The 25,356-nt window shown below is 37.7% G+C and overlaps 1 protein-coding gene across 1 annotated transcript in view; it reads right to left on the bottom strand.

Annotated features, from left to right (window-relative positions):
• Nucleotides 1-25,356, bottom strand: part of oca2 (oculocutaneous albinism II) — a 97,792-nt gene that overhangs the window by 16,076 nt on the left and 56,360 nt on the right. The window contains exons 19-23 of the mRNA XM_034298272.2: nucleotides 14,963-15,090; nucleotides 13,884-13,943; nucleotides 12,551-12,655; nucleotides 6,305-6,398; nucleotides 3,090-3,183 (exon numbers count right to left, since the gene is read on the bottom strand). Of these exons, the coding sequence (XP_034154163.2) occupies nucleotides 3,090-3,183; nucleotides 6,305-6,398; nucleotides 12,551-12,655; nucleotides 13,884-13,943; nucleotides 14,963-15,090 (481 nt within the window). The remainder of the gene's footprint in view (nucleotides 1-3,089; nucleotides 3,184-6,304; nucleotides 6,399-12,550; nucleotides 12,656-13,883; nucleotides 13,944-14,962; nucleotides 15,091-25,356) is intronic.

Below are 25,356 nucleotides of genomic sequence, written 5' to 3' on the forward strand. Positions count from 1 at the left end.
AGCCCAAATTTGGTGTTAAAAACATGAAAACCCTGGTAACCCTGTATCAGAAGGTCATTAGAGATGACAAATTAGTATGATTCCTGATATTTCTTTCTACATTGATGAACCTGATTGGATGCTTTCAACTGAAATATAAATAAAATGCACAGGAGCCCATTCTACTGACATAAAGCGAAAAAAAGTCATTGGCTGGATGAGAGCCAATAATTTTTTATTTGGAATTTTGAAAGTCTAAATAGACGCAAGGACTAAAACGTTCTTGGAAATGTAATTAAGTACAAGTATCAAATCTCAGAAGTACTTAAATAAAGTAAAAATACCCCGAAAAAAGTACATTTACTCAAATATTTTCCACCCCTGGGTAATTCATGTAGCTAGCTAATGCACTTCATTTTTATTCAAATCAACTCGCTGATGTTGTAAAGAACAAGTCTAGTAGCGTAAACACGTGAACACACACGTTGCTGCTATTTAAACTGGTGAAATGTAATCAGAGCTAAATAAAACGTCTCGTGATGATTAATACTGAGTAGTTTACTAATTTTGGTATCAGTATTGGAATCTGCAGCCACCAAGAAACATCTACTCGTTCTCCGACTGAAAAAAATAGCATCAGTGTCTCTGTAATCGTCAGAAGTATAAATGTGGAAAATCTAGGAATCAGAAGAATGGCTGAATTATAAAAGTGGCCTGCATGACTTTACACTGAGACACTGAGGAACTGAGCACTTCAGATCAGCATTCATTAACTTCAGTGCTTTTGACGTACAGATGTTGGATAACGCTGCTGTTTGCAGTGTGTTTGAGCGAACTCTGACTTTCCGTCTGGATTCTCTGAACCCTGTCATGCATCAGTGCTTTTTTTTATTTCTTACAGTCTTGAGGTCATCACTCTGCGGCGAAAAAAAAGTGCATTAACACGAGGAAATACAGGAAGAAATGACAGCCGAGGAAATGGATTGGAACTCAGACACAAGGTCATTTCTGGAAAACTAATTATACAACAAATGAGACAATCGAGATCCTATGCATCAGGAGGTGATGGGTCAAGACTCGACTCGCTTAAAGCCATGAAATTCTACAGAGAGCAATGTAAGCGTTTAACAGTTTGTGGTAAACAGGAAGAAAACAGACAACGAGAGCGAATGTTGTTATTCAGGTGGTTGTAAAGTATCTGGTTACGGTCTCCGAAACACTTTCACTAAAGTACAACAAAACGCTGGAGCTATTAATCATTAATCAAAGCACACGAGGCTGAAAAACGAAACACTGGGTAAATATTTTGGGTGTAAAAAAGATGCTAAGTAGCAGTACAGTTTAAATCAATTTGACTGAAATGTCTGATGGGGTTCTGGGTGTTAAAAAGGGAAGAGCGCTGTAACATGTCTCCTAATCGGAAAATGATTTGGAGTAAGTTTCAGTGAGGTTTAAATGGGAAAGCCTGTAAACTCTAAATCCTGAAAATAAGCAAGCAAGTTATCCAACCTGGAAAACACTCAGTTTTACTTTCTATTTATCTCTCTGATTTAATTACTGATCATCTCTATCTCTATATTGAAATATTGAAATATTTCTTCTTAGCATTTTGTTTCAATTAGGAGATATTATATTCGGTCCATTTCCCCCAAATGGTATTGTTTTAAACAAACGTATAAATTGAAGAAATGTATAATTAACGCTTTATATCTTTTTTTTTTAACTTGATCTGTACTCTTAAGGTTGAGAATGGTTCATATGTTGTTCAGTACAGTGATGATGGATTTACACCAATAACGCCGCTGCTGAATAAGAAGAGTTCGGATTGTTTCAGAGAACGAATAAAAAGCCTTCTGATTGGTCTGATCGGAAGTTTTACTCTGAATTAGACAATATTAATGAGAATGTGATTAACCACACTGACGAAATCTCACAACGTCTCATCAAGCCGTTTCCGTGTACGCAATCAGACCCGCCTCCCAGCCAACCAATCAGCATTCGAAGCTATGCACGTGTAGTTAGCTTGTTCGAGGACCGCTACGTTTACCCATGATCCCAGGATACAAACAGGATAGCAGGAACTAACTTCCACTAACAGAACATTAAATATAATTAAAAATGTTTCAAATGCATGATGTGTCATTCTTTAGTAATTAAAAAAAATGATAATATTTGTTGAAAAACTGCTGTGGTATAAGAGGAGGTGTGCCGTTGTAGGAAAATAATCAACTTCAGGGTGGCAACGGTGATTTCGCTTCATCACACCGGCACGCTGTTGATTATTTTCCTATAACAGCACCACACACATTGGTTTATTCCTTACATTATTACCCAGTTATTCCCCGGGATACTTCCTTCCAATTCAGCACACAAGGAATCAACCACACACACACACACACACACACACATACACACACATATAAACACACACCACATTCTCCCATCATAGGATTTTTACAGCTCAATCAGACAGGCATTCAGATTCCTCTTTTCACTATTGACCACTGCCGTGCTTCCAGCTGGGAAAGCGCCAGACACCGGGAAGCTTCGGCATTAGCTTGGAACACACTTTCATCAAGCAGGTGGCAGCTCGCGGGGAGCCAAAAAAACAAAACAAAACCAAAAAAAAACCCGAGATGAGATGGTGAATATCTCTGCCAGCCTCTCAGCAACACTTTCTCAAGAGCTAATCAGTGGGTTGATTTTATTTATTTTTTTTTTTTTTCTTCTTAACATTCAAAAGTATTTGTTGATCTGGAGTTGAACATGGAGTCTAGCACAAGAGTCCCACTCTGAAACCAGATCTGTCACGTCGCAAAATTACAGGCAGATTGAGAGGCTTTTATTTTTATTTTTCCGGCTTATATATTGAGTTTGAGTTGATTGGCATGAATTTCATTTGCATCGTGATTTACAACATTCCTCTGATTCTCCGCAGAACCTGCACAGCGAACGTGAGTGAAATGTACAACCAGGTCCTGTTTTAAACCTAGTGTGAGGACGTTGAAGTCTAACGACAGCTGTGGGATTCCTTACAACCTGCAGCGTAGATTTAAATAAATCTATTTAAATCTAAATACAGATTATACAAAAGGTTTAAATGCTGCTACCTGAAGAATTCCATGAAAGAAAATCCGTATCCGTGCTGTTCTGCGATTCCAGCACACACCACGTTCGCCGACGCACCGATCAGTGTCCCGTTACCTGCAAAAAATAAATAAATAAACAATTAACGATGATTATATCACAGCACTGCTGAATTCTCGATTCTGAGTGAAAACAGGAGTTAATTAAAAATGAATTAGGATATTAGGAAATTAGAATTAATGAACTCACAAGACACCTGAATAAAGCTAATAAGAAGACATACTGTATAAAAAAAAGTAAATCATTTGGGGGCGTGGTTGAAGCGGAGTTACCGTTAGCAGCCCGGAGTTGATTATTTTCCACTTTCCATAGTGTTTAATTCCTCTTACACCACAGCAAATTGCTAACGAGTACCATTTTTTATTTATTAAAGAACGACACCTTATACTTTTTGTCCATTTAGAGTTGCCTTTAACGTTTCTGTTCCTGTTCTCGCTTACTTTATAGCAGCTAAAACAGTTGTTCCCTCATCAGCCTCTCTTTTTTTTTATCTAAACACAGCTTGTCTTGTTACTGAGAAACCGTGAAGAAGCGTAAACTCCTGTAGATCCTATAGATAAACTCCAGCTTGACCTCTGACACTGGAGACTCAATGAGCTGTTACTAGAGACGGCGCTGATCCGATGGCCCAGGATCGTTATCGGGCCGATAGCAGCAAAACTGATGGATTGGATATCGGAAAAAAGAAGAATGAATTTGTTCTGATCCTGTTACAAAAGAAACAGCTTGGATTTAGATTTGTAAAAGATCTGAAATTTTTTGGAACTGTATTATTTGTTAGGATTGATTTTTTTTGTTATATTTACACTTTAAACTTTAATATACTTTATTATATTTATATTGACCAGCATTCATTATTCTGTGACATTTTCCCGTAACACTTGTTCCGTTATTATCCGAAGCCCTAGACTACATCGTAACCCAGTGTGTGATTTTAGTGTGAAAGAGTTTAACTGAATAAAAAAACTGCAGTTTTATGCAAGTTGTTATTTTAGCAGTGTATTTTTTTTCCTGTATTTTTTAAGTAACTTCAGATTAAAGACTAAATTTGAAGCTAATTTTGGCGAAAAAATATCGGATGGGTATCAGCATCAGCTGCTACTCAAGGTTTCATTGGTATCGCACCATCTCTAGCTGTTACTATGGAAACGATAACGTATTACAATGAGTGCATTAATATAAACCTGCACTACTGTCAGAGCAGCTGTTATAGAAAATTAATCAACACCTTCAGTCACTGAAATACTCTAACATTTTCCAAATCAAAGCGCTCTGGTGGATAAACGTGAAAATGTAAGTGAAATGACTTTCAGTAGTAAAAAACACTTTTAAGTTTTTTTTCTAAACTCTGTTTCGTTTTGTCTTGGTGATGCGTGCTACAGAGAGCTACTCCTGTCTCCACTTCAGACACGATTGCTTTCTGATGAAGACGACATGCTGCTTCTTCGTCAATACCTGTGCGCCGTGGAGCTATTTTGGAAATAAATGAGAAATAGACCGAGCTCCATTTGTGATTTACAGAAATGAGGGACGGGAAAATCCCCGCTCGGGCTCCGAGTCAGACATGAGGAGTGTGTTGGTCTGAACTTAAAGACCTGATCAGTGAAAATAAACCAAACACATCATCAGATTTTAAACTGTAAAAAAAGATGATGTAGTACTGTAATAAGTTACACTAGATTTTCTCAAAATGTGTACACTTTATCTGTCCTGGACTGGATATGCTGTTTGGTTGCGAGTCGGCCCTTACAGAAAAATCTCTTAATGTCACATCTGATTATGTGAGGAAAACCTGAACACGTGAATGCAAGTAATCATATGTGACATCATCTAAATGATATGTGATCACGTGTCAAAATAAATTAATCATGTGGGGAAAAAAATCACATGGGTAAATAATTTTTTTAAAAAAACATTAAAAAAATCACACAAAAAAATGAATCATGTAAAAGATCATGTGGAAAGAAGTCACATGAAAATAAATGAATTATGTGAAAGAATCAAATGTGAAAATAAATGAATCATGTGAAAGAATCAAATGTGAAAATAAATGAATCATGTGAAAGAATCATATTGTGAAAATAATGAATCATGAAAGAATCCAATGTGAAAATAAATGAATCATGTGAAAGAATCAAACCATGAAAATAATGAATTTTGAAAGAATCACGTTTGAAAATAGTGAATCATGTGAAAGAATCATATTGTGAAAATAAATGAATCATGTGAAAGAATCAAACCATGAAAATAATGAATTTTGAAAGAATCACATTTGAAAATAGTGAATCATGTGAAAGAATCACGTGTGAAGATAAATGAATCATATGTATTCATATGTGGGAAAAAATTAAATCATGTAAAAGTAAAAGAAATCACTTAAAAAAACATGAAAATAAATGAATCAAATATAAATAAATGTAGGGAAATGAAATAAAAAGTGTAAAATTCCCATGTGCATCGTGTGATTATTCAGTTGTGACTGTTCTGTAAGGGCGACTCGGACCTGGAACACGGTGACATGATAATAACTCTGTGTAAGGATGTGCTTTTTTCGGTCCTGTAGAAACCGAGCTCAATGCGATACGTTCACACAACAGAACCCGACTCCTGTCACAGCATCACCTCGATCAATAACACACCTCCTCCTATTAGACCGGAGTGCTGTCACACTCTCACACACACACACACACACACAAACACACACACACACTAACACTCACACTACTCCCCTTCACGGCACACACACACACACAATGTTCTGAGACGACCTTGAGTCACACACTTCCAACAGAATTAGCACAAAGTACACACTTCATCACTCCACCTTGGATACTCTGTACTACATCACAAATCAGAGCTAAGACTACCACATCTCATGTCCATAAATCATTAGAACTGTGCTTATAATTCTTTGTAGGTTCCTTGTAAGCACTGGTATAAACGTTATCACGAATAGTGACATTATTAGAACCATAAATGCTTCAAATCATTACCAACTGACGAAGAATTATAAGCGTAAGTTATAATGATTTATAGACAGTGTTCCCAAATTTATCTTTAAATAACAAAGGAAATTCTTCATTCCAACTCTGTCTGTGATTTTCAGGGTTTTGATGTTTTAATGTCTCTTTTTTTTTTTTTTTAGTATATGATGAAAAACACTGGAAATGTAACTCACCTCCTAAACATGCTCCCATGGCCAAAGCGAATATGAGAGGTTTCACCGGCAGGTTCACGTCGTCGTCCTGGCTCAGGTTGATCAGCACTGGAATCTGTTATGTTAAATAGACAACAGACAGTTCATTTGCAACACTACAGACAATACCACAGAACCTGAAACGAACCCGATATGAACTTAGATGCAGGTCATGGACAATGCTACATGCTTCATTTAAGCTTTTCATTTAAATGCCGTCTTTTCATTTGAGCATTTTTGACTGAGGCTTTGTGACTGTCAAGAACCTTGCTGTTAACAGATTGAGTCATATTTCTGTACAGCACGGCTCAGGGGAGGAAAGAAAATCAATAAAAAGCAACACTGCATTTATCTATTTTTATTCACCCTAACAGACACGCTGCATGAATCACAGCATCGGGAAAATTGGATGGAGATGAAAATATGGTTCGTTTGCAACCACATACAGTAACAGCATCTCAGCCAAGACAGACCTGTCTCAGCTCGAGTTCAAATCCTGAAGCGCTGATTTACTAAAAATAGCACCAGGAAAAACATCCTGATTTTGTGATCAGGGTCTTTAACATGGGCAAAATAGACTCAAGTATAACTTAGTGAGACTCAAGGCTAAGTTACCTGAGATTGACCCCGAAGGCTAAGTGACTTGAGACTTGACCTCGAAGGCTAAGTGACTTGAGATTTGACCTTGACGCTAAGTGACTTAAGATTTAAGACAGAGGATTTGGACTCAAAGGTAACTAACTTGAGACCCAATTTTCACTTGAGAGTAAGTGACTTGACAGCTGAGATTTAGACCCAGATTTTTGTAAATGTAATGCCTATTTTTAAGAGAGCTAAACAAAGGGTGCTAAACAAAGGGTAAACAAATAGCTGTAGAATTTCTACAAACTAAAAAAAAAAAAATCAGACTTGGACTTTTGGGTAATTGACTTGAGACTCAAATTAGACCTGAGAGTATGTGGCTTGAGAAATGACTTGGACTCAAGTAACTTTGGACTCAACCTAGACTCAATATTAGTTTCTTGAGATGAAACACTGAAAGGTGAATGAAGAGTCAAGGGTAAACGCCTTGTTACGTGACTTGACCTCAAGGCTAAGTGACTTGAGATTCAACTTGGACTTGAAGGTTAGTTATTTGACACATGACTTTGATGTGAGACTCAATTTTAACTTGAGGGTAAGTGATTCGAAATGACTCGACGAGGCTCGACATGGACTTGAGGGTGACTTGAAATTCTGGGGTAAGTCTTGAGACTCAGCTTAGACTTTTGAGAAATGACTTGAGTTTGAAAGCAAGTGTAAATATGTTGACCTCAACACTGTATTATACATAACATTTGTCTTTAGACACATTTTAATGGCAAAAATGGTCCAATACTCTAATACAATTATACTATGTATAGCACATTATCTGATGCCTTGGACTTCATTTGTGGTAATTTGGGACTTGAATGGTGACTTGATCAAATCACAGTTTCTGCTGTTAGATTTTTATCATCTTTGCTTCTGTCTCTCTATGGATGTGCTTTCTGGACCTGCTTTTTAGGAGTTTGTGACCTGAGACTTGACTTGAAGATAAGTGACTTCAGACTCAACTTTGACTTGAAGGTAAGTGACTGGAGGCTCAAGGGTAGGTGACTTAAGAATCAACTTGGATTTCAAAGAAAGTGACTTGAGGCTCAACTCTGACTTGAGGGTAAGTGACCTGAGACTCGATCTGAATGGGGGGTGACTTGAGGTTCAACTCAAGGATAGGAGACTTAAGACTCAAATTGGATTACAGTGTAAGTGCCTTAAGTTACCTGAAGCTCTATCTGAATGGAGGGTGACTTGGGGTTCAGGTTCTATTTAAAGGTAAGTGACTTGAGACTCACCTCAGACTGACTTTGAGGGTAGGTGACTTTAGTCTCTTCTTTGACTTGAGGGTGAGCGGCTTAAGAATCGAGTTTTATTTGAGAGAGATTTGACTTGAGGTTAAGTGATTTGAGGCTCAACTTGACCTCAGGGGTTAGTGACTTGAGACCACCCTTTGATTTCAGAGTAAGTGACTCAACATGGAGTAGAATTGACCTTGATTTGAAGGAGGAGATTAACAGTAATTGGGTTGATTAGAACTCTGTATCATACACAGTATTTTCTATATCGATTGCAAACCAAGATATGGACTTGAGGGTAAATAGCTTGAGGCTTAACTTGGACTCAAAGATCCACATCAGCAGCATCTCTAATAATCATGTCTATTGGTTTAAATTGTTGCATATAAGGATATAAACTATTATAACGTCAATTATTTGGATTCTATCATTCTGTGCAGTATAACCCCACGAATAAGTGTCTTGTAACAGCTAGCTGTAAGCCGTGATTCCCTCTTCGCAGTTCCCATATCCAAATATTTACTTTAGCTTGTTTAACATGCTTTTTCAGGCTAAATATATAGCAGGCAACAAACCAGTGCAGTTCTATTTAAAGTGAAAGGGGTTTATTGTTGACAAATGCAGTCTGGTGTGTAGGATAAAGACCCTCTACACACAGTAAGATTATGACGAGATGCAGAGAATGCTATCCTGTAGTTACAGCTCTCGGGGCCCACCAGTTTTAAATCTATTAAATCACATTGTGGCTTCAATAGTCCAATCGTCACATATTCTTCAAGAGAGTTCCACCTTCGGAATAAGTCCTAGCTTTCAATTTCAGTTCAATATTCAGTCCCATTGTGTGTTTTGCAGGAACGCTCTCGTCAGCCTCAGCTGTGACGGGTTTGAATAAATTACACAGCACAATCGCAATTACATTTTTTACTACATTTTCCACCCGGCTCATTCAGCCATGCCGCAGCCAGCGTGGAGAGGGAGGGCCCAAAGATCCTGAGCAACCTTCCAATTGAGCTGACAAGAAAATAGCAGTTTTATCTTTCCTGTGGAACATAAATATCTATTCAAATTCCATCTGGAAATAGTGAGCAAGCCCTCAAACCTGACATGGAAACCCCTTTCACTGCTATTACACACACTTAATGCTATGTCATAACTCTATTTATCTATTTCTAACCGCATGTTTGATAATGATCTTATTTTAGGGACTCATTATGTTGCCTATGAGGCCTAGTGGAGAAAAAGAAGGATAAAAAATCCCGCAATACTGCCAATCCTGTCCAGAACTGAAGAGGAGAAAGAAAATCCAAAGGGAACACTACACTTCTGATAAATTTTCATAAAGTCACATGACACCTACATAAGCCGTTTACGACAAGTGATATAAATATTCATAAATATTTATACAAGCATATTTCAACAGGTGTTACCTGTCATGAAGAGGACTTTTAAGGTCAAGTTGAAATAAACCTCCATAAATATTTATAAAGGGTTATTCCAACAGGCATAAGGTATCATAAAGAATGTTTGTGTCAGTAATGAGATCATGGTGACATAAACCTACATAAATATTTATAAAACATAATTTCAACAGGCATAAGTTGTTGTTTTTTATAAATGCTTATTTCAACAGGTATAAGTGGACATAAAGAGGACATTTGTCAATATTGCAGTCAGATTTACAGAAACCTATATAAATATATATTAAAAGCTTGTTGCAAAAGGCATAAGCTGTCATAAACAGTACATTAGTCAGTACTGACATAAACCTACTTAAATATTTATAAATGCTTATTTCTACAGGTCTAAGTGTACATAAAGTGGACATTTGTCAATATTGAGGTCAGTTTGACAGAAACTTACATATATATATATTAAAACCAAAAGGCATAAGCTGTCATAAACAGTTCATTAGTCAATACTGAGGTCTAATGACACAGAATTACCCAAAAATTAACTTACCAGGTGCTATGTCTTAACTCGTGTTTAAAAAAAGAGCAGCCCTCTTTCTTATGACAGCTTACACCTGTTGGAATAACCCTTTACAAATCTTTATGTAGGTTTATGACAACTTGACCTCAATCTTACGCCCATTGCAATAACCCTTCATAAAAGTTTATGTAAGTTGTTATAAAGCATTTATGTAGCTTTTTATCCTTAACGCTTTTTATAGCTGTTATAAGTGACATTTCACAACATTAAATGTAACTATAAATGGATAAAAACGTGGATATGGCATGTCATTCTATAATACATTTAAAAGTGTAATCGTTGGTAAATTTCTTACTATCATCATCATCATCATTATCATCATCATTATTATTATTATTATTATTATTATTATTATTATTATAAGCAATAGAAGTTGAATTTTCTGCCCGAGTAACTTTGTCAAAAACAAAACAGCATCAGAAAAGCGTGTGAAAGTAAACTCTCCGTTTTATGATGTGTTCTCACACAACAGAAGTTAATTGCCCACACAGCGCTGTACACACACTGATTGTGAAACTAATTAGATATCACATATTTAATCCAAACACACTCTGCGACGTGTCAAACGACTGAAACCTGCAGAACGACAAAGCAGGAGGAGGCAGTGGGACAAAAAAAAAAAAGCAAACGTGTTTTTTTTTTTATTCCCTTATAACTTGATGAGAATCTGCAAAATCAATGTCGTTCTATTACCGGCAGAATTGTACTGTAAATAGACAACAGTGTTTCGGGTTTGTTTACAAGGACAGGGAAAGATAAGAAATGAAAAATAGATCAGAGAAACAAATAAATAAATAAATAAATAAGAAAGAAAACAGGAAGACAGAAAAGATAAAACAGTCAAAGAAAAACCGAAGGAGAAGACATGAGTAAAGGAAACAGAAGTTAAAGTTTGTTAAATATCAGCAGCTCACTGTTCTAACTATGAACACATTCATAATGCATTATACACATTTGTTATAATTATATATAAAAATCCATTACACTGTACAGCTATCTTTATTATCTTTCTCATTATGAACTGTTAACAGTAGTGTTCATAACACGTTATATCACCAAGCCCTAGTTTGCATAGCGCGTTGTGAGACGATATAATCTGCTATAAGCACTGCTTACAGTATAATGCATTCTTTTAACAGTGATTAAGCATTATAAACAGTGATTAAGCCTTATGAATGCACTTTGCATCTGGCCTTCATTAAAAGTGTTACCTACATTTCAGCATTATAACATACCTGTTATAACCTGTTATAACTGTTTTAGCAGGTAGCAGAAACACAAACCGCAAGGAAGCGTAAACTCCTCTGGCCTGAAGAGTTACAGATTAACCTCTGACACTGGAGACTCCTTCCATAAATGTTAAATAAATTAGAATGAGCTCGTTGATATAATCCTGCGTTACCGTCAGAGCTGCAGTTAGAGACAATTAATCATTTGGGAATTCATTCATTAACCAAATTCATGGCATTGTTATGACAGACTTATGTACTGTACAGTTTTTCTAGATTGTTTTCTGTCATGGCACCTCAATGTCAGGTTTATGTAGTTTGGTTTTGGTTGTTGACACATCACATGATCATCACGAAGTGTCAGCTGTCATAATGGTCGTGAATGTTCTATGTCAGCCCATAAACCGTCATAACACAACCATATGTCTACTTTATGTCACTGGACTCAGGTGTTATGTCACCAGGACATCAAAAATGACTAAAGTTGTCTTTATCTTAAAAGTTTATGGCTTATAAATGTTCATAAATGTCTCTAAATGTTTTAATGTATATTTATATGTCTATAATGTGTATATAAATCTCTATTAAAGTTATAATTAAGGATTTATGTAGCCCTATGTAGGTTGGATAAATTGTATAATTAATTTCTATTAATTCTTTAATTAATAGAAAAATTGTTTGCAAATCGCTGGCAAATTGCTGTGGTATAAGAGGAATAAAACACTTGGGAATGTGCTGTCAGTTGTCAGGAACGGGCTTATGTAGGTATTATGTAGCCTTATGAACACTGTACTTAAGTGTTTGTGTTAAAAAACTTTCATCTCTTTATTCTGGACGTATTGATCATCGAATTGTTTTATTTAGCTTTATGTATCGAGCTGATGTCAAATCATCGTAGAAGTTGACTCATGATGCGTCACGAATGTCTTCAGACGAAATGAAAAAATGTTATTTTTAATGAAAAAAAGAATTTTTAATTATTGCTGTCTCATAATAATGAATTAAAATGTGTTTTCTGTACAGCGATCAGACTCATTATTCAAAGTGGAACAAATTATGCAGGTGTTAGGTTTGATTTAGAGACGGCGAGCGTGGGTGTGTGTGTGTGTGTGTGTGTGTGTGTGTGTGTTCATTACCATGGTAGCAGTGAAGGGAATGTTGTCTATGAGTGAGGAAGCCAAAGCTGAGACCCACATGACCAGGATGATGGCGATGGCCAGACGCTCGCCCTCTGGTACAGCCTGAGAGAGTAGATAACAACAGAACTGTCACACACACACAAACACACACACACACACACACACAGACACTGTGGCATCCTCCCTCTTCACAGGCATTTGAATGCCAGCACTGAGGTGGGAGATATGTGTGTGTGTTCATCACACACACATTGCATTCATTATCACTGCATTCACAGTCTGTTAACACACACACACACACACACACACACACACACACTGCACTTTGTGTTTTCCCATCTTCATCTCTCACTGTGTTCCTCACAGTTATAAAACAATCATTCTCTTTCTGTCACTCTCTCCAGCTCTCTCTTTATATATATATATATCTTTCTGTCTCTCTCTAGCCATCTCTCTCGCTCTTTCTGTCTGTCTGTCTGTATCTCTCTCTCTCCCTCTGTCTCTCTCTCCCTCTGTCTCTCTCTCGCTCTCTCTGTCTCCACCTGTCATGAATAATTACTCAGAGTGTAAAAGGACCGTGCACTAAACCCGAGCTGACGTCTCCATCTGAGTGTGATCTCCAGCCGAGCCTGAGCGAATCTCACCAGCTGTAATATGACCCTCCAAACCCACACACACACACACACACACACACACACACACACACACACGCACAAGCTTTCATAAACATATAAACTATCAGCTAGATCTGTCAGGTGCGGATCAGCAGACTGTGGCTGGAGGAAATCAGTGACATTGACAGCTAAAATCACAGTTTTCCTAAATTTGTCCTTATCACTGGGTCGTATTCAGAGTCAGAGACTTACGCTCAAAAGTTACGTGAATGTTTATGTGAAGAAAGTTCCTCATATTCCGAGTCAGGTTACGCAGCTGCTAAGCTCCTCATTCACGTTATTAAAAAGATCTGCGTGGTTTTTTTATTGTGCTTAATTCACTATTTTGAGTCGAATTAATAAAATAATGCTGATGTTTTTGTTCATTCGATGCGCTCTCCTGTAAAGAAAACATGCCCACAGTTTGAAGGATAAGCTGACCAAGCACTCATCTGCTACACTTACAGAGAAACTTTAACTTCAATCATGACTTTATTCAGAAATATTCAGTCCTTAATCAGATATCTCTGATTAAGCTGCGTCTCCTCAGATGTCCTCCAGTGTGTGCGCTCTGAACTGACGATATTATTCACTAATGAGTATTTTTTAACATTTACATAGTATTGTCAATATTCCCCAAACACCTACACAACAGATCATCCAGGTTTCAGACTCACTTTAATTAACGCCGCTGTCTGTGCGCCGATATAGTCGATCAGCTGTAACTGCGCCAAAGCCTTTAAAAAACAAACAAAAAACACAGTGGAGTTAAAAAGACACAACTGACACACACACACACACACACAAAAAAAAAAGAAGATGGCCCAGTTTTTCATCTAATAAACTCAGCTTAGGTGTGTGTGTGTGTGTGTGTGTGTGTGTGTGTGGAGATTCCCTCTGCTCTCCTGTATTTCCTACAGAATAAATGATAAAAGAGAGAAGAGTAAACAGCCCAGTAAGCAGCATCAGGCTTATGAGTGCAGTGGATATGTAATCATTTATTCAAATCCTCTAAATATTCCCTCTAGGGAACTTAGAAACACGTATCTCCAGCTTATCAGACTTTACCGGTGGTTTTCCACTGTAACGTCATTCATAATGCATTACGAAAACTGGATTCAGGAAGTTCAGGAAGTGTTACGAAAAAAGATTCCAGTTTCCTGCACAGAGGTAAAAGAGGCTACTTTGGTTCTGTTTATCAACTTGTGTGTCTCTCTTTCTCTCTGTCTCCCTCTCCATCACTCACTCTTTCTGTCTCTCCTCTATTTCTGTCTCCCTGTCTCTGTCTTTGTGTCCTTCTTTCTCTTTCTGTCTCTGTCTCTCTCTTTCTCTGTATCACTCTCCATAAATGTCTCCACATGTCTCTCTTTCTGTCACCCTCTCTCTTTGTGTCTCTCTCTTTCTCTCTCTCCTCTATTTCTGTCACCCTCTCTCTTTCTGTTTCTTTCCTTCTCTCTCCATTTCTGTCTCTCTCTCAAATTCAAAAACAGTTTTATTGGCATGAATTATGAAGTTAATAACTGCTGCCAAAGCATTAAACAGGGTAAGGAAGCAGAAAATTATAATGGCAATCATGTTTTTAAAAATATATATTACACATGATAGTTATTTACATGGGATTAGCTCTGGGTTCTACTTTATTCTACTGTCTCTCTCTCTCTCTCTCTCTCTCTCTGTCTGTCTCAGAGTGGTGTAAGAGTGTAAGAGGACTGTGTACTAAAGCCGAGCTGAGGTGTGTTTATAAACACGGTTGTACCTCCATGAGCACGAACAGTGAGGCGAAGAAGAGCAGCGTGGCCCACTCCACTCGGTGCAGGATGATCTCGAAGTCCTGGATATCCGCCAGAATGAGCAGCCACAGAGCACCCAAGACTGCGATCCAACCTGAGGGGGACCATAAGTACCGAACATCAGTTCCAAACATCTGTACCGAACATCTACACCAAACATCTGTACCGAACATCTACACCAAACGTCAGTAACGAACACCAGTATTGAACATCCACACCAAACATCTACACCAAACGTCAGTACCAAACATCAGTACCGAACATCTACACCAAACATCTACACCAAACATCAGTACCGAACATCTACACCAAACCTCAGTTCCAAATATCAGTTCCAAACATCAGTACCGAACATCAGTACCGAACATCTACACCAAACATCAGTATCAAACATCTACACCAAACGTCTACACCAAACGTCAGTAACAAACACCAGTATTGAACATCTACACCAAACATCTACACCAAACATCAGTACCAAACATCTACACCAAACCTCAGTTCCAAACATCAGTTCCAAACATCAGTACCGAACATCTACACCAAACATCAGTATCAAACATCTACACCAAACGTCTACACCAAACATCAGTACCGAACATCTACACCAAACCTCAGTTCCAAACATCAGTACCGAACATCTACACCAAACCTCAGTTCCAAACATCAGTACCGAACATCTACACCAAACCTCAGTTCCAAACATCAGTTCCAAACATCAGTACCGAACATCAGTACCGAACATCGACACCAAACCTCAGTACTGAACATTTCCTCATCTGCAGAGAGCAAAAAGTGTTTTGAACACTTCACTCACAACCATTAACAACCATTTTTCTCTTTTGGATGAAAATGTGCCATTTTTGACCATTTTTGGTTGATTTTTTTTTCTAAGTCCTCCCAAATAAATCTAGCGAACTGATGCTAGCTGTATACACACACTGATAGAGTTTTACTTCACATTAATCAACTTGAAACTTCTGCATTTATCCATGACAGAGAGCGAGACAGGATATGACTAATGTGAGATGGAGAGAAGGGGGCGGGGCTTCCAGAGGGTCAGTTCATATCAGAGAGTTTAAAACACCTACGCAACTATCAGTCGTTCCAGATCCATATGACGATCGGCTGAGGTTTTTGAAAACTGGAGTGTAATCTGATTTTAAAATGGAGAGCTCCTACTCTGCTTTATGGATCCTAATGGTTTATGGAAGCTGGTTTTAAAGCCCCGCCTGCATTTTACTCCATCTTTATTTCTCTTTCTCTTTCTACCTCTCTCTCACACACACACACACACACACAAAACAATCAGGAAGTCTGACCGTCTACAGTGACCCAAAATCAAGCATTCCACTCATGCACATCCTTCACATCTTTCAGCAAGCAGGAGGCAAAGCAAACAGGCCACTCAATTAGAGTCTCACTCCATCCGATACACACACACACACACACACACACACACACCAGTAATTCAACCAGTATCTAATCTCAGCAGTTATCTGATTAATTAACTGGTCATGTAAACACACTAGCATACAACAGATTTAACGCTTCTGATAGCTCAACAACACAGCAAGCGGATTAAAGCTGTGATTGGACAGATTTCAGGAAATCTGATAAAGACACTGGGGTTTAGAACATTATGCCATTACAGTCTTTATGTGTGTAAATGTTTTATTCTATATTAATACATAACACCTTATGAAGCACTGTAAGTGTTATTTGAAAGCTCTATACAGTACATTGCACTTTATTCTCTAATTTTTACTTAATATTATTTTATTGTTTTCATTAATTAAGCTTTTATTATTGTTTTATTTATTCCAAGTTTCTCTATTATGTATTGCAAATTCTTTTCACTGATTTTTACTCAATTTATAATAATAATAATAATAATAATAATAATAATAATGATGATGTTAGTATCCTGAGCAGGATAAAGTGATTACTGAAAGTGAGGGAATGAGAGAAATACAGTGGAGGCTGAAGGTGATGTTAGATGTTAGGGATCAAATCTAATACCTATAAACAGCTCAACAATTAAACTGCTAGGGTTAAAACCAAAACGACATATTCTGAGGTTTAATTGATACTACTACTACTGCTATTACTACTACTACTGCTGCTACTACTACTCCTCCTACTGCTGCTACTACTACTACTACTTCTACTACTGCTATTACTACTACTACTGCTGCTATTACTACTACTACTGCTGCTATTACTACTCCTCCTACTGCTGCTACTGCTACTACTACTTCTACTACTGCTATTACTACAACTACTGCTGCTATTACTACTACTACTGCTGCTATTACTACTACTACTGCTATTACTACTACTACTGCTGCTATTACTACAACTACTACTGCTATTACTACTACTACTGCTGCTATTACTACAACTACTACTGCTATTACTACTACTACTGCTGCTACTGCTACTACTACTTCTACTACTGTTATTACAACTACTCCTACTAGTACTACAGCTATTACTACTACTACTACTACTGATACTGCTGCTACTACTATTACTACTGCTACTACTAGTAGTAGTACTACCGTTATTACTATTGCTACTACTGCTATTACTACTTCCACTGCTACTACTACTACTATTTCTACTACTACTGCTATTACTAGTACTACCGCTATTACTACTACTGCTATTACTACTACTACTACTGCTACTACTAGTAGTAGTACTACTGCTGTTACTACTACCACTGCTACTGCTATTACTACTACTCCTACTACTGCTATTACTACTTCTACTACTGTTATTACTACTACTCCTACTAGTACTACAGCTATTACTACTACTACTACTACTACTACTGCTGCTACTACTATTACTACTACTACTGCTACTACTAGTAGTACTACTACCGCTATTACTACTACCGCTATTACTACTACCGCTGTTACTACTACCGCTGTTACTACTACTGCTATTACTACTACTGCTATTACTACTACTGGGCTTCGCCCTTCTAGCCCATTTATTCAAGCCGCCCCTGTTGTGGACTTCTTTGGATCAAAATAAAAGAAGGACTGTGCACCATAAAACCTCTCAAATAAATACCAGTGAAAAGCAACTCTATCAGCCAGTATCAACCTCAACCTCAGGTCAATTTTATTTCCAATAAATGTACAAGTGGACACAGTCGACTAAATATAAAGATTGTGCATGTGAAGGAAATGAAACAGCGTGGCGTCAGTCAATAAAATAGTTTACTTACAAGCTGCTTGATTTTCAAAATGGAGCAATGATCACATACGCATACAGCGGATCAGATTATTTACCTGCATGTAAATGTCGTGAAGGCACGATTATCAATATTTTTTGCACTTATCGAGTTACATATAAAGAGTCTTGTTTCCGAGTATTACATACTGAGCCTTATTTTTAAGTATTTCATTTTTATTCTAATAAACCAGGTTTTTATGTACGTCTCAGCACCATCAACATGTTTGGTGTAATTATTTATGCGTGAGGTGCTGACATATGTTCACAGCCTTTCTGTGAAATGGTGAAAAGAGCAGAATTGCTAAGGTAGTTAGCACGTAACAGTCAAAAGGCCAGCAACGTGACAAGCTGCTAAGTTTGTGTTAATGTTATTAGCACATCACACGCACAGAAACACGCAGGGCTTTTATTTTATTATATATTTCTTATACTAACACAGTAATTTGATTCAGACACTACGTTTTCTTGTGTCAACATTTCTGAATGACTGAATGTATGAATGACTCATTTTCTTGTAATTTCAATAATAAACTACAGACAGCTCCAGAATTATTGGCTCCCTTGTTGAAGAAGGTGAAAGAAAAAAATGTATCAATATTGTTTAACAAATTGTTATTTTTATCTGTTTTTTTATATACTGTAGATAAACCACATTAAAACTACTGGATGAAAATATTACTTCTTTGCTGCACCTTCTAAATTAATTCTTTACTAACAAATAGTCTTGAACCACGTGGTTATTGAGTTAGGTCAACCAACACAGTAGTGTTATAAAACCCTATTCAGACTAAAAGGAGCTGTAAACTGTTGCCAAATATATGTAATTGACACTTCTTTGCTAACAGCTGCATGATTTCGATGAGCGGCCATTTAAACGTGGCTCCATTTTGGTTTTAAGCCAACTGCAAAAGAGGCTAATATTTCATAAGTGTCAATTTGTCAGATTTGCAGCAAAACGACTCAAGGGTGAAAACACTGTGAGCTTTCAGGTAGTTATCTAAATATCAGTGTGATTGTAGCAGATTGTTCCTGTTAATACTGTGAAGAAAAAGTGCTGCTATTCAATAAGGCTTATAACTATATAAAAGTGGCATAAAATGGACAAAATGCCTGAAGACAATCTATGTTTTAATTTATTGCAAGACTATGCTTAATGTGTTTACAGAAAACTGACTCCCAGTGATTTTTTCAAGGCAAACGCAAGCTGTGCGACTCGACAGTGCTTTAGGTTAAAAGCAGTGAGGATGACTTGATCTAGGTGTCACACCTGCAGAGAAAATAATAACCATAGCCTCACACAGAGAGTCTGAGATATATTCCCAGGGTCTCTGATGGACTGGATATGTGTTAATTAGTTGTGTAATACCTCCAAGCTCCAGCAGTACTCTATTACAGTAAAAAAAAAAAAAAAAACTTCCGGCATCTCAGAGGCTGAACAACACACTTAAATAACATTTAGCATCACTCTTACTGCTTGCTGAAAGCCTCTGAAGTGTCAAAATGGTACGATTAACATGCTTAAATAACATGTTGTTGGATGTACCCTTCACTTTTCTTAAGATTTCATCACAGAATAAACGTTTCTGATTTTATCAAAATATTGCATTAGATGTAAGGCAGCCACTTTTAATAATCACCATTACGTGGCCAAGTGTCAGCAGGAAATGCATGATGCATCTGTTCTCTGCACTTCTTTTATCTGTTCAGCACCACTTCACCAGTAGAAATAGCCAGCACAGAGGTCCTTCATTAGACATGCAATGTGAAAGCCTACAGGCTATTGCATGACTAAGTATATGGTAGACTCTTATTCTATAGTGCAGTAGATAAATACTCTCGAGTTGGGTCTCTGGAGTTGACTCAGTCTCTATAGCCAAGTAATCTGGACTTGACACAGACTCTATAGTTTGGGAATCTGGACTTGACTCTAGCTCTACAGCTGGGGACTCTGGACTTGATTCAGACACTATAGTTTGATATTTTGGCAAGGAAAATAACTGTAAGGCTTGGGATTCTGCCAACAATTCTAACTCTTTTATAGTTTGGGACTCTAAAGTTTACTCAGACTCTAAAGCTAAGCAATCTGGACCCAAGACAGACTATAGTTTGGGACTCGACATGACTTGACTCTGTACTTGACTCTAGCTCTACAGCTGGGGACTCTGGACTTGATTCAGACACTACAAGGTGTCCCAAAAGTCTCTATACATAGGGGGAATTAACATTTTTTAGCAAAATGTCTTCCAAATGTTTTTATACTTAGTTTATTTTTTTAGATAGCCTTTAAGAATAACTTTGACAAAAGAAGAACGTATTGATATTCTCATGGCTAGATCAGATCACCAAGTTCATCATGAGTGGGAGAGGCAACTCTGTGTGTTTACAAAAATTGGCAATCATGCAGAAGATGTTTTGTAAATAAAGAAAAATTTTGCTAAAAAGTATTAATTTTCCCTATATAATAGGGAAGCTCTACAGCTGGGGACTCTGTAGTCGACTCTGAGTCTACAATTTGGGATTCTCAAGTGGAAATGAACTCTACCGGTTAAGACTCTGGAGTTGTGTTGGACTCTTGGGTTTAGGATCCTGGAGTCAACACAGACACTAAAGTTAGAAACTCTTGACTTGACACAGGCTATACAGTTTAGACCTCTGGACTTGACATAGACTAGTTTGGGACTGAAGTGCAAAAGAACTCTGGAGAAGAGTCCGACTCTAGTCAACTCTTGAGCAGAGAACTCTGGACTTGATTCTAGCACTACAACCTGGGACTGTGGATTTGACTCTATAGTTTGGGACTCTGTTGTAGAAAAGAACTGTATGGCTTGGTACATTAGAATGAGTCTGATTCTTTATGGTTTTGAACTCTAACGTCAACTGAAATCCTACAGTTTGGGACTCTGGCCTTGACTTTAGCTCTACGGCTTGGGACTCTGGGGTGGAAATGAACCCTACTTCTAAGGACTCCAGAGTTGAGTCAGACTCTTTTATGGTTTAGGACCCTGTAGTCACCTGGACTTGACATATAATCTACAGTTTGGGACACTGGGGTTAACGCAGACTCATGCTTGAGATTCTGGAATGGAAATAAACTCTACAGTTTGGGATTTTGAAGATGACTCTGAAAACTTTTTTATGGTTTAGGACACTAAAGTTAACTCAGATTCTAGAGCTAGGAACACTTAACTTGAGACAGACTCTACAGTTTGGGCCTCTGGAGACGACACAGACATTACAGTTTGGGAATCTGGAGTGAAAAAGAACTCTATAGCCTGGGATTCGTGGGATGAGTCAGACTGTGTTTGGGATTTGTGGCATGAGTCAGATTGTTTTTGGTTTAAGCCCCTGTAGTCAACACTAGGGCTAGGAATTCAGGAATTGACACATACTCTACAGTTTTTGCCTTTGGAATTGATTCTAGTTCTATGACTTACAACTCTGGAGTTGTTTTGGACTCTACAGCTTGGGACATTGGAATTAATTTGGATTCTTTTATGGTTTAGGAGTCTGAAGTCAATTCAGACTAGGAACTTGTCTCAAGCTCTACAGCTTAGAGACTCTGGAATATCTTTGGATTTTACAGTTTGGGACTTTGGCATTGCTTTAGACTCTTGGAACTAGGGAGTCAAGTCTAATTTTAGATCTAGGGACTCTAACTGAAACTCTGCTGTTTGGGTCTCTAGAGTCAAATTGAGCTCTACAGCTTATCCAGTTATCTGGACTCAACTTGATTATAGAGACACTGGACTTAACATGGACCCAACTTGTACTCCAGAGTTAGGCGCTCTGAACTTGACATGTTCAAGGAACAATGGAGTTGATTCAGACTATGGTTTTGGACTCAACTCAGATTCTATGGCTTGGGACTCCAGAGTTGACTTGAACTTGACAGCCTGGGAGCCTGCACTTGAGTCAGACACATAGTGTCAACATTGTGAGTATCAATATCTTGTTCATTTGCTGGTTCTTCTATTGATCGCATTGATTATAATTTATCTGACATTAAATTTTAAGAATAAATGCAATTCACAGTTTATGTGTAATTCTCAGTATGAGTACGCTACTATGAAGCCAGTTCACTCATTATTCATTTCCCTCAATAAGGTCCTGCTAGTGGCTGATACAGTAATAAAGCAAAAGATTTAAAACCTCCATACAGACTTCCCTATCTGTGCAATTTCATCTCCATGCGCCTCCTGGTCTCACTGCCTAATTCTCCATTAATACGAGAGAGTCAGGAGCCTCCGCTATGAGACACACGGATAATGTGTCTGGTCAAGCTTGGTCACTCTAATCAAAGACTCATTACACAAGCCTCCCACTTCTCTCTCATACACACACATGCACACACACATGCTGGGACTAAGACCAATGCCAGCAACAAATGATCCCAATTTTCCCACCTATCCTTGGGAGAAAGAAGGGCTAAATATGCTTCCACCTTCTGTAAAATTTGATTAAAAAGGTGAGCCCTATGATTGCCACTGGGAAATCATTAAGCCACTGATTATGGCAAATGAGAAAGAGAGGGACAAGAGACATGCAAGAAAAGCAGTCATGGGGACTTAGCAAATGATTTATTACTAGGCCAAGGTAATTCTAGAAACTGTGGGGGTCCTTTAAAAAATGCATGAGGACTTTCTGACCTAGTTTGTTTTGATCAATGTTCAAAGCCATTATATTTGAATCCTACAATACAGGGCTTACCTTTTCAAATTGGCTCTAAATATGACCTCTTATACCCTTTTCTTCTAAGACTGTGGGCTCTGAAATAACAAGCTAACCAGCTGGTTATGATAGCTGCTTGCAAAATATGTGTCAGATTTCTAGAAACTGTTGAGATCAGATGTATTCCTGACTTGTTAGACATTTGTTATTTTGCGAGGGCTAAAAAGCTGAGGTCTAATGCTGTATCTGGTCTAAAAAGCCAAGTTAACATACCAATTTTGGCAAAACAAGACTTGTTCCAGATTTAATGTCAATTTCTCTATCTGCTTGATGCCAGAAATGAAATTGCGTTATTGTTATATTACTTTCAGGCTCACAGTCATCATCCTTAATTAATTTGTCATTATAGTCACAATTTCTCACTCTCCCACTTCCTCTTTTCCTCCTTTTCTTGCTCCCACTTTTGCTTTTGACTTCCGAACAGGTAAGTTCTCTTCATTTTAACATGATAATGAGATTGGGTCCCTTCAGGGGAGCTTCCTGAAATACTATTTTGACATTTTGAATGCTCAGTGCTTGGGTCCCTAGGCAATTCCCTGCCTTTCCTGTCATGTAGCTATACCTCTGCTCATAGATAAGCCGAAAAAGGAAGTAGAGATGAATTTTGTGGGTGAACCAGGACACAGGGAGAAGATGACAAATAATACTGGTGAGAAACAACAAGTGTCACAAAGAGAAAAACAAGGGAGACTGGAATAGGGAAAAATAAGATGAGAAGAGGAAAAATATGTAAGTCTTTTCAGGTTGCTTTAAAATATGTTGAGTGTGTGTGTGTGTGTGGGTGTGTGTTTTATACCTGTGGTTGTAGCCCCACTGAGATGCTAATTGCAAATCAGCTTTTGAGGCAGGTGGCCAGGGAACAGGCAAAGACAGGGAGAGATGAAAAAAGAAATAGAGGAAATAGAGATTGATGCATGAAGAGAGAGCAGAAAGCAGGAAGAGCGGCCAAGACATTAATGGCAAGACATTTCCTGTTTGCTTCCCCTTCCTTTTGTCATATCTCAGCTTGCTTCTGATGTACAGTGTTAAATCCACAAAAAGAGAAATAACATACTAAAACAGGACGTGGTTAATAATCGCCTATGCTGCATTTTAATGGGATGTCAGTAGGATGGGATTTAGAAGAAGAAGAAGAAGAAGAAGCCTTTATCAGCACAGTGAAATTCTTTTCTTTGCATATCCCAGCTAGTTAGAAGGCTGGGGTCAGAGATGATACAGCACCCCTGGAGCAGAAAGGGTTAAGGGCCTTGCTCAAGGGCCCAACTATGGCAGCTTGGCATTGCTGGGGCTTGAAACCCTGACCTTCTGATTAATAACCCAAGAACCTTAACCACTGAACCACCACTGCCCCAGGATTTGAGATGCAACTCCTGATTACAGAAACAAGTCTTTGTTTGGGAACAAGTTCACTAGTTAAACATAGGAAAGGCTGTAACTAAATGTTAAAAGCATAACAATTGAGATAAATACGCAATGGACTGTTGTCCAATCCAGGCCATATTCCCACACAGAGTTCAGAGTTCCCGAGATTCCGAGAGGCTCCGGATCCACCTCGACCCTGATCAGGATAAAGTGTTTACTGAAGATGAATGAATGAATGAATGAACTCTAAGGTTATCCACGTCTGAAATCATCTCCTCACATAAAGTAAGTCATTACAGATCTGTAAGGAGCCTGTACAAAAAAAAAAAAAAAAAAAAAACACACTTTCCCGTCGCTAAGTAAAAGTCTTTTTTTGAGGTTTGCGAGACAAGAATCGTATTAGCGATGACAAATTCCAGCTTGCTAGCTAGCTAACATCAGCCAAGTTAATACTAAACCAAAAAAAAAAAAGAATAATAGCTATCATCAAAGGAGATACTTTTTATGTCAATGACAGAAATTTAAAAATAAAGAATAAATTCTAGCAGATTAAAAAATGTTGTTGTGAATCAGAAAATGAAATCGTAAACAATCTAAAGCAGGAAAAGGGTGTGAAAATAAAATGACCAAAAACTACACACAGCATTTGGGAGCGTTTCTGTTTTATATTAATCAATTATAAATCTGATTCACTTGCATTTCTAAACGACTTCACCCTTATAGACAGAAATACATTAGGTTGAAATAATGTCTGAGAACGTCGTCATGGTTTTGATTTATTTATGATCAGATACAGTATTTTCTGTTTTTGATATGCAGCTTATAGAAAAGATTCAATTCAATTCAATTTTATTTATATATCGCTTTTAACGATATACATTGTCACAAAGCAGCTGTATAGAAATCCAGATATAGATTTAGATTTATCTCTAATGAGCAAGCCAGAGTCGACGGTGACAAGAAAACACTCCCTGAGACGACATGAGGAAGAAACCTTGAGAGGACACGGGATTGTGAG

Source organism: Pangasianodon hypophthalmus, chromosome 2 (genome assembly GCF_027358585.1).
Source record: "Pangasianodon hypophthalmus isolate fPanHyp1 chromosome 2, fPanHyp1.pri, whole genome shotgun sequence".
Lineage (NCBI taxonomy): Eukaryota > Metazoa > Chordata > Actinopteri > Siluriformes > Pangasiidae > Pangasianodon > Pangasianodon hypophthalmus.